Raw genomic sequence first — 18,744 nt, forward strand, 5'->3', positions numbered from 1 at the left:
TAACACAAACATCTTCTGTTTCATTTAAGGATGAAATGGGGCTGTGATCCATTTCACAGAGAAAATGTTAGCTCCATGTTATAAATTATTTTTCATGTAAAGCTCTCTGTGCAGATTGGTCATTGCCAGTGGGCAGACGTCCTCCTCTCACTACTCTTGGGCATTTGGGCCCAGATCCAAGAAAGAACTGAAGCCCTTACTTCTAAATCCTTTACTGGATTTAGTTCTTAAAGTTCCCATTACCTTTACACCCATGTTGTTGCCTCACTATGTGACAAGAATTGCAGCTTTATCTAATACATGCATCTCCCTTGTCTCTACTCTTCCTTTTCTCCCATCCCCCTTCCATGCACCTGTTTAATGAATGTAAATCCCTCCCACTTTTCCAAGGCAGAAAATCTACAGACCAAGAAACCTACTTCTCAGTTGCCCATTAAGCTAGTCTAATCCCTTCACATACAGCAATGAAGCTAATTCATCTGATTTGCTTTGCTGGCTGCCTTGGAATAGGATGGGCTGTTCAACTGTCCAGTTTAGACAAAATCTGTAAGTACCAAAATGTTTGTTTCAGCAATAATCAGTGACATTGACTTTTATGCTTTGAATTAATGTGTTTATCTTTAGTAATGCTGAGCTGAATTGCATCAAGGTTTAGATGAACAGAAAATAATATTGTAATATTTATATTTTATTGTTTATATAGAGCTGTACATAAAGGAGTTTTACAAGCAAATAAATGTCTTTATAAGAAAACATACTTATTTGCTACATGAAATCTTGATTGCAAAACATAATTCTATTTGGTACAGAATTTTGAACCATTTCAGGCCAAATTGTGCCATTATTTAAACCAGCATAGATCTGAAGTATCTCCATGAACTTCAGCTTCCACTGATATAGTGTGGGCAAGAAATTACACCTTTCCCTCAAAAAATGTACCAGGACATATAGCTCTATGCATGCAAATGTCACTATATAGAACAGTAAGAATAGGTAGTATTAATAAAGTTAATATTAAATCAAGTTACTCTGGATTTGCACAGGTGTAACTGAGAAAAGAATTTTGTCCTTGACATCTGATATTTGTGTGTGTATTGACAAAAAAAAAAAAATCCATGGTACATGATTCAACCTGAATAATAGGCCAAAAGAAGCTAGCTACATTGAAGTCAAAATAAAAAATATTGTGTTAAGAAACAGCCAGAGTGTTTGATCTCCTTTCTCCTGATGTAGTTGGTAAGAAGAAGAAAGGAAAATAAACCTGAGATACAATATATAAGTGTGTTGCAGTAAAAATCTTGTAATTCAGCAGTATCTGTCACACTGATCATAACACTCCCAAACTATTTTCCAAAGGGTTATAAAACACTACAGACAGGAAAGTTGTTGGTAACGTTCTTCACTGTCTTAATCAAGGGGAGATAAATAGTGCACGCTTACGAGAAATGTGTAAAGTCACTTATTTAAATAAGCATTTTTGTTATTAGAGTGCAAATAGGGCAGATAGAGACCTTATTATTCTCTATAGGAGCATAACATGTTACAGCTCAAACAAACACACCTATTCTTCACCCTTTTCTTCACCCCTAATTCAGTATTCCTATAGAGCTTGATTTTCAGAAGTCATCGGAGCTACAGGTACTCAGTGCTTCTGAAAATTAAGTCCACTGCATATTTCATTATGCATATAATAATGTGCTCATTTAGCATCCAATCCAATACTGACTGAAGTCAATGAGAGACGTTCCACTAATTTTAACAGGCATTGGATCAGGTCTTTGATGAGTGATATGTACATTCGTTACAACTTTTTTTATTCTTTCTGAATGAAAGGAAGCATTAGAATATAATATATTGTTAGTATGACCTTATTTATTTTTACATTTGGGGCCATACATTTGTCTGTGATACCAGCACAAGCCCAAAGTAAGGCCCTGGAAGATAATCAAGTTGCTCTGGGCTTATATTCAGAGTTGAGCCCAGCCCTTTGCCTCCAGCCCTGCAATCTTCAAGCAAGACACATTCCATGGGCAATTTGCCTAGGGAATGAAAGATCAGGGCCTTCAGAATTCTACTATAAATTTGAAATAGTTTGTCTGTCCAAGAACTCCTAAACAGTTATGGCTAGGATCACCAAATTCAGTATACAGCTTCTTATCTTAACTTAAAACAAGGTAGAGCTTTTATGATGTCAGAACAATGGGATATGCCTGGAACTGGATTGCTTCTCATAAAATCATACATTAAAAAAAGAGAGAGAAAGAGAGACAGAGAGAGAGAATCACCAGGCAGGTGAAATGGGCTGGTGGGGGGGGTGCTTTGCCCCACCCAGAACTACTCCAGCCCTGAGCCTCCCATTCCCCAGGTGCCCTTTAGAGAGGGTGGAGGGGCTAAACCCCCTGTACCCTGATTTGTACAGAGACATGGCTTGCTGTTCCCCTTCATCAGGGAGCCTGGGGAAATGCAAAGTTTGCTGCATTCCTCACTCTGGCTGGAGATCACAGGGTACAGACAAACCTGGACCTGCCCCAGCTGTTCGACATGCACCTCTTCCATGGCTGTACAGGGCTGAAATTACAGCTGCCATGAAGAGGTGCTTCTCACCAGGCTCCAAGCTGCTGCAGTGAGAGAGGGCTGGGGTTGTCCTCTCTCTCCAGGCAGTCTGCATACTGAACCCTTCATCCTCACCCCAGGCCAATGATTTAAATTAAGCACATACATTTCATTTTATTTTTCCAAAAACCAAAAATGAATGAGTTAAGGACCCAAACAACAGTGGTTAAATCTTCTGGTAACAAAATAAACAAAATTGAAATCAGAGAGGCGAGGACAGGTGGTTGAGGTAATTGCTTTTAGTGGGGCAATTTGTGTCAGTGGAAGAAACAAGCTTTCAAGCTACATAGAGCTCTTGGTCAGACCTGGGAAAGGGACTACCAGAGAGTCACAGCATAACGTAAGGTGTAACGGATGCTGGGAGTTCCTGTCCCAGACCTGAAGAAGAGCTCTGTGTAGCTCCAAAGCTGGTCTCTCACCACTAAAAAATGGTTCAATACATATGATCACCACACCCACAGGGCTACAGCTGCATTGCATACAACAACGGAAATCAGTACATCAGAATGCAAAAAGAAAAAGACTTTATAGTAGGACAAAGGGCCAGAGGCCACATAGAGAGAGGAGTGATCTGGCTCACATAGCATCAGGCTGACTAGACTGCTGTACCTGTTCTTCCAGCAAGCAAAGGAAAGCTTTATCTCACATGTGGCTTAGGGGAATACTGTCAGGTTAAAAGTCACTTGGGGGGAAAAAAACCCAGTCATTACTTGTATGACTAGCAGTACATTAGAGCAGTGGTTCTTAGGCAGGGGGCTGGGTCCTCCTGGGAAGCTGCAAGAAGGTTTCAGGGGGTCTTCCAAGTATGGCCAGCATTAGATTTGCTGGGGTTCAGGGCAGAAAGCTGGAGCGCCATCACCAGAGCTGAAGCCTGAGCAACTTAGCTTTGAGGGGGCCTCTGTAGCTTGGGGCTCCAGGCAATTGACCTTCATACTACCCCCTAACACCGGCCCTGGCTTTTACATGCAGTAAAACAGTTATTATGGCACAAGTGAGCTACCAAACTTTTAAAGCAGGGGTGGGGAACCTAAGGCCTGGGGGCCGGGTCTGGTCCCTGGCATGCTTGGAGCCAAGCCCTGAGGCTCAGGACCTCTTCTCCAGCATTGGGGAGCCCACACTCAAGTTCCAGCCTCATCATCATCTCCCCTTTGGGAAGGAGCATAAAATCTACTAGTCTGGGGCCCCCCGGGCTCTGGTGTGGAAGGGGAATGTGGGGAGAGTCTTTCTCCTTCTCAGTTGGGGACCATGCTGGCGAGGGTTGCTTTTTTTTTTTTTTTTTGCTTTTCATTTGTGTGGGGCCCCCAACTGATTTTTCTGTGGGTCAGCAGCTTTCAACCCCAAAAAGGTTCTCCACCCCTTGTTTAAACCATGTTGCAGAGTGGAGTGGGGGAGGGGGTGCAAGGTTTCCTCTAAGCTGTATGGCAGCACAGCCCCACAGCCTCTTAATCAGCCCCACCCAGCCAGGGGCTCCGGGAGGGCTGATTAAGCAACTGTGGGGCTGTGCTGCCACACAGCTTAGGCCAGGGAAATGTGTGTGGGTGGGTGTGTGTGGGTGGGTGAGGGGGGGTCAGAGAGAAAAAGGATGAGAACCCCTGCATTAGAGAATATTAAAGGCCTGATTCTCCACTCTGTTACATTCGTTTTAGGCCCCAGTTCAGCAACATACTAAACATGTGCGTCACTTTACGCATATGAGTTGTCTCACTGAAATCAACATGCGTTCTCATGGAATTAAAAGATACACACAACCCCACTAAACTGCAGCCTCCTGTCAGATAGCTTCAGTGACATCTGGGAACAGCCAGCCCTAAAAACATATAATTTATTTTCCATATTGCAGTTTTAAATTGTGTGATACCTGTATAATTAAGCTGGCATCTGGCATAACAAGTAGCTGAAACCCTATTTAGTGGGGAGGAAAGATGTTATTAAAAATATAACGAGTTGATTTTAAGTTTATAGAAGCTGATGTTTAAACTATCTATAATACTAACGCTTATATCTACAAGTGCCTCTCACTATAAACTGACCTGCTACTGACTCCATAGAATATCTACACACAGAGCTTGAAAACTAAATCGTCTAACTGCAAGTAAGAAAATTTCCCAGAGAGTTGGCAACAGCTTCTGAAAAATCTAAAATTGGTTTTTTATTTTAAAGGTTCTGGATGGATGGTTATGCAGAAAATAATGTAAGCCAGTGCAATGCTGTCTTCCTAAATTGGCTGTCAGTCAGCCCCAGTGCCTCTGCTGCTGCTTCGAGATCCCTCAAAGCAGCAACCAAGTAAACATTGACCACCTCAGATTTCATAGCTGCAGTTCAAAGCCATGTGGGCAACAATGTAGCTAATAAGAATTAAATGAGGTTCATTCTGCAGCTGCTTGGGAAAGTAGTGGGCATCAGCAATGAAAGGTGCTAGGACTATTTGCAGGGAAGAAGACTGAAAAGCAGACTGGAGGAGAGGTGAACTAGTAGCAAAAACACATACATCTCAGCAGCTGAGGAAAAAATGGAATGGTGGAGGTTTTACCACCCCTCGCGCATTCCTTCTAGGCAGGACCAAGCACTGTCTAGAATCTAGATCATCCCCAATAGCAGGTTGGATAGACATCTCTCAAATATCTTCAGTGATGGAGGTTCCATAACCTCCCTAGGCAATTTATTCCCATGTTTAACCACCCTGACAGTTAGGAAGTTTTTCAACATAGATATAATTATTGCTTTTTATATCATCAGAGGGTTGTGGCAGAACAAGATGAGGTATGCCCCACACAAGAGAGGCCTCTGCAGTGTGCCTAGCCACATATATACCCAGAGAAGAACTCAAAACCAGTTTAGTTAGTTTAGTAGTATCCAGTAACCAAAGTTTCATGGGTGCAGTCATCTAATTAAAATAACTAAAATTCTCTCCTAAATATTTGACCTTGTTCCTTGAGTGCTGGAAGCAATAAAAACATAAGAAAAGAAATATAGCACAAGATAAATAGCAAAGCTGTTCCAAAATTGTCCATCAGAACATTTTTACAATACAAAATGGCTTTTCAATTAAATGAAAGTTCTTGTGAAAACTTTTCCATTTTGTTGAATCATTATGTTTTTCATCAACCCCTCAACCTGAAAAAGTCGATGAAAATAAAAAATGATGTCCCCTTCAGCTTTATGATACGAATATCCATTAGCTAAATTTCCTGATCATCATGTATTTACATAGAAACAAATTTGCTCTAACACTCTTTTTTCCCCTTCATTTTCAGCACTAGATTTCTTTCCAAATGCAAGCCTCATTTTAGCAGCAAGAATGAGTACATCCTTCATTGTTAATATTCCAAAGTGTATTTCTTCCTCTCAATTCACACCCACCACGATTAGACCTGCAGTAGCGATTGTTGGTGATAAAGTTGCTATGCCAGGTATGAAGTATTCTTGATTTTTCTTTCTTTGATGGGTCAATTCTTTTAACTTGTCGTTTGTTTTATTGCTTATAAAGCATGACAAACTGACAGCCTCAAAAGCCAAAGTCCTCCAGACAGCCACAGAACACCAGAGAGAGTATGAGCAACAACACTGCAAGCTTCCTCGATGCCTCATTGATGTGATTCAACCATGACTCAGGACAATTTCTATGAGAGACAGGGCAGCTTGATCTACATGCCCATCAATCCTTGCCTTTTAGTGGGACTGTCAAAAAGGTGGGCAATTATGGTTAGGTAGCTTTTTTTTTTTTTTTTTTTTTTTAAATAGAGCCACTTGTTCAGCAGCAACTGAACTGATACCAGCAGATCACATCAAACAATCCATTGCCTTCAGATAGCAATGACTTCTAGTCACTACAGTAAAACTCCAATTGTCCGGCATCCAGTGGTCCAGCACTCCCAATAGTCCGGCACCAAATGGAACCCGGAAGTGCTCCGGCCAGCCGGACAATTGGAGTTGCTCCACGCCGCTTCCTCAAGTCCACTGCTGAAACTGACCAGCTGCAGACCTGGGGAAGCGGTGTGGAGCAGAGCAGCTGGGGTGCTGCCGGGTTGGTCCCGCAGTGCCGCTCAGGTGAGGGGCAGCACCCCAGCTGCTCTGCCCCAGGGCTTCCCCAAGTCCGCCGCTGCTGAAACTGACCAGCGGCGGACTTGGGGAACGGCGGGCAGAGCAGCTGGGGTGCTGCCCGGTTGGTCCCATAGCACCACCCCTGAGCTGGGCCAACCTGGCAGCACTCCAGCTGCTCTGCCCCAGGGCTTCCCCAAGTCTGCCCCTGGTCACAGCGGCGGACTTGGGGAAGCCCTGGGGCAGAGCAGCTGGGGTGCTGCTGGGTTGGTCCTGCAGCGCTGCCCCTCACCAGCACCTGGTTTGCCCCACGCCGCGCCATTCCCCGCCTTACCCTCCCCCCCGACACTTCACTGCCCCCCTGCCAGAGTACCTCCTGATACTCCGGCATATCCGATAATCCAGCACCCCCTGGGTCCCAAAGGTGCCGGATTATCAGAAGTCTGCTGTATAGTAGTAATCCTGGCTGGATTTCAGTATTGAGTTTAATGGAATCCAGGCTAGTTCTGTGTCATTTTTGCATATTGTTCCATAATGTTCAATGCCAGGGTCACTAGAAAGTGTCACTTAAAGGTGCTAAGGACCTAAAGCAGAATAATTCCCAATTATTTTTGAGCGCACGCTGCCATCCTTTTTGTGATGCACTGGCCAATAATCACTTTTATCTGGCCTCCACCTATATTCACGTGCCTTGTTCTGACACATGGGGTTTTTTTTTCCTTCCTATTTGTTCTCCCTCTCTGGCATGCCCTCTCTCATGTCTCCATTCTTTCTTCTCCTTTTCATCTGCTTTTCTTTCCTTCTTATTTCTGGTTCTTAAAACTAAACTGTTGCTCCTTTTTGAATGGGCTTTTCTTGTTCCTCTATTCCAGTTCCCACCCTTGGGTTTGTGTGGGCATCCTCAGTGACTTTGTAAGGCAAGGATGTAGGCACCATAACTGTGTCCTATAATTGCTTTGAACTCCCTGACCATGGCTGTGGCTCTTAGGGACAACTAGTCAGAAAATTTTTGTTTAAGAAAAAAAGTGAAATCTTTTTTCAAAGACAATTTTCATTGAAGTTTTTTCTGTCTGTTCTTCCTGCAAGTACAGGCAGTCCCCGGGTTACGTACAAGATAGGGACTATAGGTTTGTTCTTAAGTTGAATTTGTATGTAAGTCGGAACTGGTACATATTGTTGGGGAAACTCTAGCCAAACATTTCTCCAGAGCTCAGTTTTATTCTCCCATACCTCACTTCCCTCAGTCCTTTATTCTTAAGCTAAGGTGTCTGCTGAGAAAAGCCGCTCCGCGTCTCCCTGGTCTGCAGGGGGCGGGGCACTAGCTTCACGTCTCCCTGGTCTGCTGGGGGGAAGCAGCTAGTGTGGGGTTGCCTCACCCCGTTTGTAAGTAGGGATCCGATGTAAGTCGGATCCATGTAACCCGGGGACTGCCTGTAGTCTTGTTACCCAGTTCACAATCTATAGATGCCCATACTGCTCAGTCCATACATCTACTGTGGTCCCTGGCTAATCACAATGTTGCTTTGTCCATGCATCATGGCTGGGGGCTGTGAATTATGTGCACACTATAATATTGGGAGAGAAAAATCAGTTTCAATTTTCAGTTCTAGTTTCACAATATCCCTTCTTCCCTTATTAGTGCAGACAAGGACTTGTACCTTGCACTTGGTCCCTGGGAAAGAGGCAGGACATAGTTGTTCTGGCCCAGGAATAAAGAACAGGGACTGAATTATGACTAAATCCCAACTCAGATCCTGCTTCCTGTTTGCTCCATGGAAGATATAAGCTGTGCCAACCTTTTCCCCTGCAACCTACTTTCCCCTCTCTAGGTATGTCTAGACTACATTGTTTTTTCAAAAATAAAATAAATAAAAAGCCCTTTTTTAAAAAAAAAACTTCAACTGCATCCACACTGCAATTGCGTTCTTTTGAAATTAAATCGAAAGAATGCCGGGTTTTTCTCGACATTGGTAAATCTCAAATTACGAGTAAGAACGCCTTTTTCGAAAGAGCTCTTTCAAAAAAAGGCGTGTGTAGACGCAGAACATGGACATTTTTCAAAAGAAGAGTCAATAAAAAAAGCACATGTGCCCTGGTGGCCATTCTGTGCATAGCAATCAGGGCTTTCTTTTGAGAGAGTGACCATGCAGTCTGAACACTGTCTTTCGAAAAAGCAGATCGCTTTTTTGATCTGGTTTTGAGGTGTGGATGCTCTCTTTTGAAAGAAGCTTTTTCAAAAGAGCTCTTTCAACAAAGCTTCTTTCAAAAGAAGCTTGCAGTCTAGATGTACAGCTCATCTTGTGCCAATGCTCTATCCACTTCTTGCCTATCTACACTCATGAGGGAATAACTTCTACTTCCAGGTACTACTTCTTCCACACACTGCACCCCATGTTGCTACACAGGGAATAGAAAGGGGCACCTTAGGGTTCCTTACTCCCGTGTATAGGATACTTGAGGCTTTAGTATCCACAGAGTTGGTAATAGGTTATGGTCTTGCTGCATTGATTTGTCATGTGATTAAAGTGTAGTTTTTATGCTGTCCTTTTTCAAGCTGTGACAGACACCAATCAGATCCAATCCCTCCGCTCTTCCTCTACTGCCCAAGTTTACTTTGCGGGAGAATTCAAGAGTGTCTCATGTAGGATAGCCAGGGATCTTGTGAGCATGGACATTGATGATGGGAACTACAAGCTGACCACAGTCGTAGGCTACCAGGTGGGGGTAGAAGTCTGTGAAAAAACTAAAGGTCCCTTCTGCAATCAAGCCCTTCAGCCATCGTCGGTTTACAGGTACTGTATGAGCCAACTAAAATATTAAACTTTGATAAGTCAGTGCTCACACACAAGCAGATGCTGGCAACATTACAGCACAAGAGGGTTTTCTTTCTTTAGCAAATATAAAAAAGGATTGTTTTTTTTTAAACATGCTAGGCTCAGGGTTGTTTAAGAGTTGTTTCCTGAATTGTAGCTGAAATAACTGACCTATACAGGGCAGGAGAGGTGCATTCCAAAAAATGCAACTTACTTCTGACTCATGGTTCCTAGTGTTTAATCAGTTTTGACAAATATCTGAACTCAAAAAACGTTGACAGAGTTTTGAAATTATGAAAATGTTTTGTTTTGACATTTTCTAAGCAAAACCATAGCCAGTTTTCTGGTTTGAAACCACATTGTTATGATAATCATAGCACATTTAAAAATATTCAAAGGATCAAAGTCAGTAGGAAACACTTCAAAGGTACTGAAATGAAACAAACCTCTACCCTCAGATATCTGGTTTGCAACATTTTTGAGACTGAGTTTTTGTCCTGATATGGGATGGGAACAGTTTTTGCAGGATAGGAAAATCATTTCTCACCCAGCTCTAGCTGAGAATTCCACTCGTAGGGAGTAGGGTGGAGTTTCAGATCTGGCATAAAGCTGGTACCCTTGCCAGCCAACCAATCTCCACTACAGACTAGATGATGTGCTGGGGAATTGAAAAAATTCTTCCAAATTCACAGCTGATTACTGTTCTTTACAGCTGATGTACATGGGGCAGCAGTTCATGCTAGACTGCAGTGGTCTCCAACCTTTTTACACCCAAGATCACTTTTTAAGTCTCAGAACAGGCGAAGATCTACTGCCCCGCCCCTTCCTTGAAGCCCCGCCTATATTACATGAGGAAATCTAATGTAAATGTACTGCGCAGGTGCGCAGTTCAGAGAGGGTTCAAGAGCTACTCTTGGAGCCCCTGAGATCTACTGGTAGATCGCGATCTACTGGTTGGTGACCACAGTGCTAGAGGGTATGATTTCTAAAGTGCACCTAGATGTCATGCACTAATTGACCCACATAGACCTGGCTGGTGTTAACTAAAAGTTCTCTTATGTGCAGTAACTGAGTGCTGTTTGAAACAGATCTACGATTATGTGCACTAAGGTGTATTTAGTACACATCAACAGAGTCTATGCAGGTCAGTTAGTGCATAACACATTGGTTCACTTTAGAAATCAAACTCTTCTAGTTCACAGCCATGTTGAATAGATAAGCCTTAGAGTTCATAGTCAACTGTTACAAGTTATACCATTCTAACTTACGCTGAGGCTAAGACAAGTGCAGCTGTCTCTACATTGTGCAACTTAATGCTGTGGGAAGGTACGTAACATTGCGACTCTTTGATGGCAGGAGAAAGCTCTCTTGCTGACAAAATAAAACCATCCCAAGCATTGGTGTTTTTTCACACAACCGACCAATAAAGGTTTTACTGGCAAAAGTGCTGTGCAGACATAGCCTTAAAAATGGAGTGAGTTTCCATTTTGCAAGCACATATGGGCATCTGAGTGCACAATGCCAGCTTATGGAGATGCAATGCATGCATGCATTGTTTTTCTATTTTTCTTATTGTATTTTCTTCTGAAAATCAAAATGCTTTATGTAATTCCAATGCATTATCTTTAGAACCCTCTCCTCATTACCAAGTACCATAAGTGATAGTTACAACTGTAAATTCAGGCAAAAAGTTATAGGTAGAGAATGAGGTCCTGGCCTAAAACTTACCAAGTTCAATGGAAGTCTTCCCAATGTTTTCAATGGGCTTTGAATCAGGCCCACACTCTGAGTTGAGAGAAATTAAATAGAGAATTCCACCTACTCGGATGAATTAAGAATGAATGTGAAGACAGAAGAAAATGAGTGGGTGTGAAGTCCAAAAGAAAGGGAGGAATAAAGCTATGCTGAATTTTGAAAAATGAGCATAGCTGCTTAGGTGAATAAGAAACAATGAGAGACCCAAACCAAAACACTGGGTCCAAAAACCCACCCTTCAAATGCAAGTGAGATTTAGACCTATAGGGTGTGTCTAGACTACATGCCTCCTTCGACGGAGGCATGTAGATTAGCCAGATCGGAAGAGGGAAATGAAGCCGCGATTAAAATAATCGCGGCTTCATTTAAATTTAAATGGCTGCCCCGATCTGCCGATCAGCTGTTTGTCGGCAGATCGGGGGAGTCTGGACGCGATGCCCCGACAAAGAAGCCTTTCTTCATCGACACAGGTAAGCCTCGTGAAACCAGGCTTACCTGTGTCGATGAAGAAAGGCTTCTTTGTCGGGGCATCGCGTCCAGACTCCCCCGATCTGCCGACAAACAGCTGATCGGCAGATCGGGGCAGCCATTTAAATTTAAATGAAGCCGCGATTATTTTAATCGCGGCTTCATTTCCCTCTTCCGATCTGGCTAATCTACATGCCTCCGTCGAAGGAGGCATGTAGTCTAGACGCACCCAAAGCTAGTTCAGCATTTTGGACATGTGCCCATCTTGATAAGGAACCATTTCAAGTAATGGTGGGATGGGAGTGAGAAGGTCCTACTTTATGAAAACAGAGAACAGGCAGTGACAGCCATTTTCTATCATAAAAAAATGGTTGCTATTGTTTATGATGGACAATATTATCCTAGGTTTAAAAACCATCCAAAGCTAACAACTGAACTAGACATACAAGGCTATTTTGCATGATCCTGATAAATAGAACGTCTAATGTTTATTTTTTCATGCTTATTTAAGGGTAAATTTCTTTATTTTGGATGAAAAAGCGGTAATAAGAGCACACACAGGCTGGTCAGATGTCATACAAACGAACAATGGTGAGTCCCAAACATCATGAAAAAAATTACTTCAGGTATTGTAATTAAGCTCCTGCCATTCAGACTCATAAAATCAGCCAGTTATAGGATAATAATATGCTCTGCTAAAGGTATTTTAATACTAGCTTTTCTCTGTCCAGTTCATAGCACTGTGCAGAAACTTGGGACTGGATTCTCCACTACAGTGTATCTTGCATAATCTTTTACCCTGGAAGTATTTTATATACACTTTGCAGTTAATTTACCCAGGTGTAAAAAGGACTACAAAGGAGTGGAAATCATGTGAGAAGCAGCCTCTAGTCTTATTTAATCTTATTCATCACTACAATATAAAGGTTAAATAATAGCAACTAATAATTAATCTGTTTGAGATTTAAAAATAACTAACCAATAGCTTCCTGCAGTAGGTTAGACATCTAATGCCTTATCTTCACACAAAGTTGTATGGGTTTAACTGGTTTAAGAATGAATTTAGTTAAACCAATAAAAAAGTTTGGTCAGGACAATCTTAAACTGATATATACCTGACATATTGAATTAGCAAAAATGGAATCTTGGCTGAATTGACATATTAGAGAGACTCCACCTGGAGACTGCACCAATTTAATCATGGATTTAAAAAAACCTCAAACATTTAGGGTAAGACTTTACTGTCAGAGGTGTGACTACAGCATGGGCTAGCATATCTGTACAAGCTTTGATGAAGCTAGTATGGCTAAAATAGCAGCCAGTATGTGGCAGCATGGGCATGCCAGGGATCCTGGGCACATACTTCTATTTCTAGCATCACGGGACAGGACTCACTGCCATGGTGTCTCATGCCATGATGCCAGTATCACTGGGAATTAGATTTTCAGCAGGGCGCCTCACTCTGGCTGGCATCTCCCCCGTCACTCCGCTCTGCTTCAGGTCAGACTCTGGATCTACGTCACTCCCAGACTGTGGCACCCTCTTCAGGACACTGCCCTCCAGCAGGCTCTTAGCTTCCTTGTGGGGGTGGGGGGTGTCTCTGCCTTCCAGGGAACCCACCTGGCCTCTCAGTGACCCACTGCCAGTCATCATCTAGCCCCTTACCTCAGGGGCAAACTGCAGTCTGAAATCACCACTCATCATTAGCAAGGGGGTGTGGACCTACTGCCTTCTCCTGCCCTGGCTGTTTCCTTGCAGCCTTAGTACCCCTCAGGCAGCCTGGGAGGGAGGTCAAGCCAGAGCTCCTCAGCACTGCTCTGTCTTAGGCAGCCTCCAGCTTCCCTGGCTGCCAGATCCCTCTTGCTCCCCAGCTGGGCCCTTATTGGCAATATCAGCCTCAGTTGTGGGGCTTTGTGTTCAGCCCTCTCCCAGGGCTGGGTTTAGCCTTAAAGGGCCAGTGCAGGGCAGATGCCATGTCACAGCTAGCCTTTGCTGAATTCTACTTTCATGTTTCACTGCTACTTTTAGCTGCACTACCTAGATTAAAGCTAATGCTGGTAAATTAGTCTGTCCTGCAATTACATCTCTGATTGCACTGCACATATAACTTCAATTTAACTGGTGCAAGTTTAACTGGTGCAAGGCCTACGTACCTGAACACCTAAAAACTACATGCTTAGATGTCTAAATAGTAGGGCTGTCAAATTATTTTTAAAAATTGCAATTAATTGCAAGATTAATCAGTTTTAATTGCACTGTTAAATGATCACAGAATACCAATTTAAATGTATAATAAATGTTTTGGATATTTTTCTACATTTTCAAATATATTGATTTCAATTACAACAGAGAAGACAAAGTGTACAGTGCTTACTTTATTGTTATTACAAATATTTACACTGTAAAAAGATAAACAAAACAGTATTTTTCAACTCACCTCATACTATGTAGTGTAATCTCTTTATCATGAAAGTTCAACTTACAGATGTAGATTTTTTTTAATAGATCTGCATTTAAAAACAAAGAATGGAAAATTTTCGAGCTTACAAATCAAAGAACCACACAAATGTTTCGTATATCTAGCATGTAAATATCACTGTAACACTGACTACTACAGGTCAATGCAAATGCCTGTTTTTACTTTCAGATGAATGAGAAGCAGGTAGCATTAACACCCATAAATATAAACAAACTTATTTATCTTGTTGAACAAGAAGTAGGACTGAGTGTACTTGCAGGCAGGGGTAACAGTAACTTAAGTTTCTTTCAGGTACTGTCGTATCGCAATATCCTCTGCGGGGGCCCTCAAGGCAGGAGGTTGAGGGGGTTGTGATATAACAGTAGATGTAAAAAATTTAAGTGTGGGTTCAATTGGAAGGGGCTCAAGGAGTGCCGGGGTCTCAGCATAGGGGGGTGAGGATGTGGGGAGTTCAGGGTAGGGGACTAGGAGTGTAGGGATTCAGGATTTAATGTTTAGGATGAGGAGGGGCGCAGGGTGTGTGTGTGTGTGTGGAGGGGGTAGCTGTTTACTGTTCCCCTTTCTGTCCCGATCAGGGGGCTCATCTAGACTACAGGGAACAGTCGAAAGAGGATATGAAAATTCCGCGGGATTTGCATATCCTCTTCCGATCGCACTTTCAAAAGCAGAGCTTTTGAAAGTGAAAGTAATTAAGACATGGCTTTTTCAGCAAACCCCCATCTCCTTTGTCGAAACGCCATGTAAACCTCCTTTTTTGAGGAAAAGCAGCTTTTCGACGAAGGGGGCAGTTCGCCAAAAAAGCCACATCTTAATTACTTTCCTGTGGAATTTGCATATCCTCTTTCGACTGGTCCATGTAATCTAGATACGCCCAGGGAGTGGGAGGAAAATGCTCAGCTCATCTGCCCCATTCTTTCCAGCCAGAGGAAGAGCAAGCAACCTTCCTATACGAATCTGGTGAGGGAGAACCTTCAGTTCCCTCCTCCTAAAGGGCACCTGGGGGGTGGATGGCTCAGAGCTGGGGCAGTCCCAGACGGAGAGGCGCCCCCAGCCAGCCCCTTTCACCTGCATGGCTGCCTTCTGCTTAGTGCAGCAGCCTTTAGCAGAGCCCCGGAAGCTGGGCTGGGAGCATGCACTGCCTCTTCCTGCAGCCCAGCACCCCAGCCACCCTTCTCCTTCTTACTGGAGTGGTGTACCATGGTGCACCGGCTTACTTTCACTCTGCTTATAGGCACTAAAGTTTTACATTGTTTTGTTAACTGTGATTGACAGCCCTACTTACATCCTCACACCATAATGCAAACGGGAAATTTGGGTTGGAAAAAATTTACCCTGATGGCTTTAACTCCCTAAACGTATTTTGTCTTTATATTTTAGTGACAACCTTCATGGCATATGATGGATCATTCATAGGGCGGGCTGGAGGAATGATAGTGATCACAGTACTGCTTTCTGTTGCTATGTTTGTGCTAGTCGTTGGCTTAATTGTAGCAGCAGCTCTTGGAGGAAAAAAATCATAAATCAAGCAAGCCAAGATTGCCTTCCAGAACATAAACGGCTACAGATCTGAATGAACTGCTTTCTGGGAATCATGAATATCTGCAATGATGAGTGCTACATTAAAGAGGGAACATAAAGAATTAGAAATAATAGAAATCAGTATTGAAGAGGTATAATGTACCAAAAACTGTATATAGCCTGATTTTACAATGTGACAATTTTTACATCAAGAGGTAATATTAGAGTTTGGCCCAAACTGAAACTTTAGATCTAAACAGCCCTGATCATTGGTTCCAAGTTGGCTTGGACCTTTCTCTAGCTAATGTAGTTTGGTGCCGTAAACTAAAATCCATCATCATTAACCCAAGACATGCAACTAGGGAGCTGTGTATCATATATGCCAAACTGTGTGACTTTTATTCTAGGAGTAACATCTCTGAGGGAACTTGGCCAGGCTTTCTATTTAAGTGTCTTAATACATCTGCGGGCTGTGTCTAGACTGGTAAGATTTTCCACAAAATCATCTGATTTTGCGGAAAACCTTGCCAGTTGTCTACACTGTCTGTTTGAATTTCCGCAAGAACACTGACGATCTCATGTAAGATCATCAGTGTTCTTGCAGAAATACTGTGCTGCTCCTGTTCGGGCAAAAGCCCTCATGCGCAAATCATTTGCGCAAGGGGGCCAGTGAAAACAGCACAGTATTGTTTTCCGCAAAAAAGCCCCGATGGCAAAAATGGCGATCGGGGCTTTTTTGCGGAAAACTGCGTCTAGATTGGCCACGGACGGTTTTCCACAAAATGTACTTTTGTGGAAAAGCATCCTGCCAATCTAGACGTGCTTTTCCGAAAATGCTTTTAATGGAAAACTTTTCCGTTAAAAGCATTTTCAGAAAATCATGCCAGTGTAGACGTAGCCCTGCTGTTCTAGTGAGGATATGATGTGCAATGGTTGATTATGGGTGCCCAGAAGGCTATGGCTCATTGTGTGTAGTGAATTTTTATTTATACCCAGGAATCAGAGGCTGCCACCTTTGAGTCTGACATTTCACATTGGCTGGACAGGATACATGGTACATTGTGCTAACTAGCATAGGAGTTGATTTTAGATGCCTGATCCTTAGAGATGCCTTCCATTCACTCAAATCCACAAGCTTCTCATTGACATCAATGAGAGCTGCAGGTCCCTGGTGTCATGACTCACAAGGCTCAAATCCTAGTATTCATAGGCCATAGAAACAACCACATTCCAACTCTCCACTTGGCAGTCTGCTGACAATGATTTACCTAAGACTCATGAACCCCAGGTTAAGCTCTGCCTTGAGGTTCATTTGGCAGAGTGCTAGAGCAGCTGATTGGGCCACTGGCTCTACTTAAGTCAGCAGCAGGAACAGGAAGCTGAACAACTGGGCTCCACTCTGGTTAGGATTATGTGCCTTGTAACTCTGGGTCTGACTTTTAGTTTGTTTCCTGCCTCTGATCTCCTGGCATCCTGACCCGTCTTGACTCTGGTTCCTGACTAGTAGTTCTGATCCCCAGTTTGTCTTCTACTCCTGATCTTCTGGTATCATTACCCAGTTGACTCTTGATTATCTACAATGATGAATACTACGTTAAAGAGGGAATATGAAGAATTATTTAGGACTCTTGTGACGGGACTTTGTCTCCCACTGCAAACTTTGACCTGGTTATTACACCCAAAATCTTTCAGGATCAGGCCCTACTATGGCATTATAGATGTTCTGATGAGTTACATGCTTTGCATATTGATCTATAGTGATAATTATTCTCCCAAAAGGTCTCTGCCGATGGCCACTCTGAAAATTTTCACTTATCCTAATGAGAATTTTCAGTACCACTAACATTGAGCGGAAAGAACTTTTATTGCTTTGAGTTGAGAGGCCTCATCTCAGTGGTCAGAATTGCTTTGATGTTTTTGTAACTGCACTCAGATGTCTGAAATTGTCCAGTTGTGAGCTTTTGGGCATATAAAGATTTTCCATTAGTATTTCCAGTATAAATAACAATACTGATAATCAAATTAAATCCTTGAGTTTTGAGCCTCTGAGGTGGTTATAGATACATTTAATTTAGTCAAGGAATATGAAAGACACCTCAAGTGATAGAATGAAAGACTTCATGTAAAACAGAAATTTAAAATAGAATACTTAGTTAAAGCAAACAGGAATTATGAAATAACCATATGCTGCATTTTTATACTTGCATTCCAAAACTAAATGGTACAGCCAAGGTGGCCATTTCCTGAATAAGAATGAGTAAATAATTATTTTTCTAATGGTACCTTCATGGTGGATGAGCATGCTAATCAGTGTTCCCTGTAAGTTCTGTGCTTATGCTGCTGCTCAGGAGAAATTCCAATGCTGCCCAGCTGATTAGCAGAGTGTCCACAGCTTGGTTTGTGCTTTTCTTGGTGGTGCACATTCACACATCTCAGTGCACAAAACAAAATTTATTCCATATCTGGGTGGAAACAAATCTGCACATAGATGGAAAAAATTAGAGAGAACATTGATGATAATCTAAAATTAACGTGTTATCCTTTAAAAAATGTACAGTAACACTCTTGATTAATTTAGCATTAAGCCTACCTTTCATCATATCTATATTTTCATTGCCTTAATTAAAATACCTTCTACTCCCTCATTGGTTATTGAATGCTAAATATTGTCTTTAACAACTGCATAAATAACATTCCAAAAACTGTCAATATAGATAGCATCCTTCCAAAACATTCCCATTATGTCCAAAACTCTTGCTACAACTAAACATGTTTACAATATGGCCTGGTTTATGCCGCACAATTTATCAGACCTTCAGGCCTGAATGTGATATATCACACCTAAACTTCAGCCCCAAAACATATTCCCCACTTACATTTTATCACATTTCTATTATATTTTATATAATGTAAAAAAATACCACCTTTATACTCTACAAAGGACAAATTCCCAGTCATCATTATGTGGCGAAAGAAAAAAAAATACTGAAGAAAAAAAGAGATTGAGAAGATGGAGTCTGAGTCTAACAAAGATGTGAATATGCAGACCCTACAAAATTA

The 18,744-nt window shown here is 42.3% G+C and overlaps 1 protein-coding gene across 1 annotated transcript; it reads left to right on the forward strand.

Annotated features, from left to right (window-relative positions):
- The first annotated feature begins 388 nt into the window (after positions 1-388).
- Positions 389-18,561, forward strand: LOC102448347 (uroplakin-2). Its single transcript, XM_006127748.4, has 5 exons — positions 389-546; positions 5,868-6,023; positions 9,206-9,443; positions 12,199-12,278; positions 15,544-18,561. The coding sequence occupies exons 1-5, from the start codon at positions 465-467 to the stop codon at positions 15,684-15,686; spliced, it is 699 nt and encodes a 232-aa protein (XP_006127810.2). The 5' UTR covers positions 389-464; the 3' UTR covers positions 15,687-18,561.
- Positions 18,562-18,744: the final 183 nt, after the last annotated feature.

Source organism: Pelodiscus sinensis, chromosome 1 (assembly GCF_052426305.1).
Source record: "Pelodiscus sinensis isolate ZL-2025 chromosome 1, ASM5242630v1, whole genome shotgun sequence".
Lineage (NCBI taxonomy): Eukaryota > Metazoa > Chordata > Testudines > Trionychidae > Pelodiscus > Pelodiscus sinensis.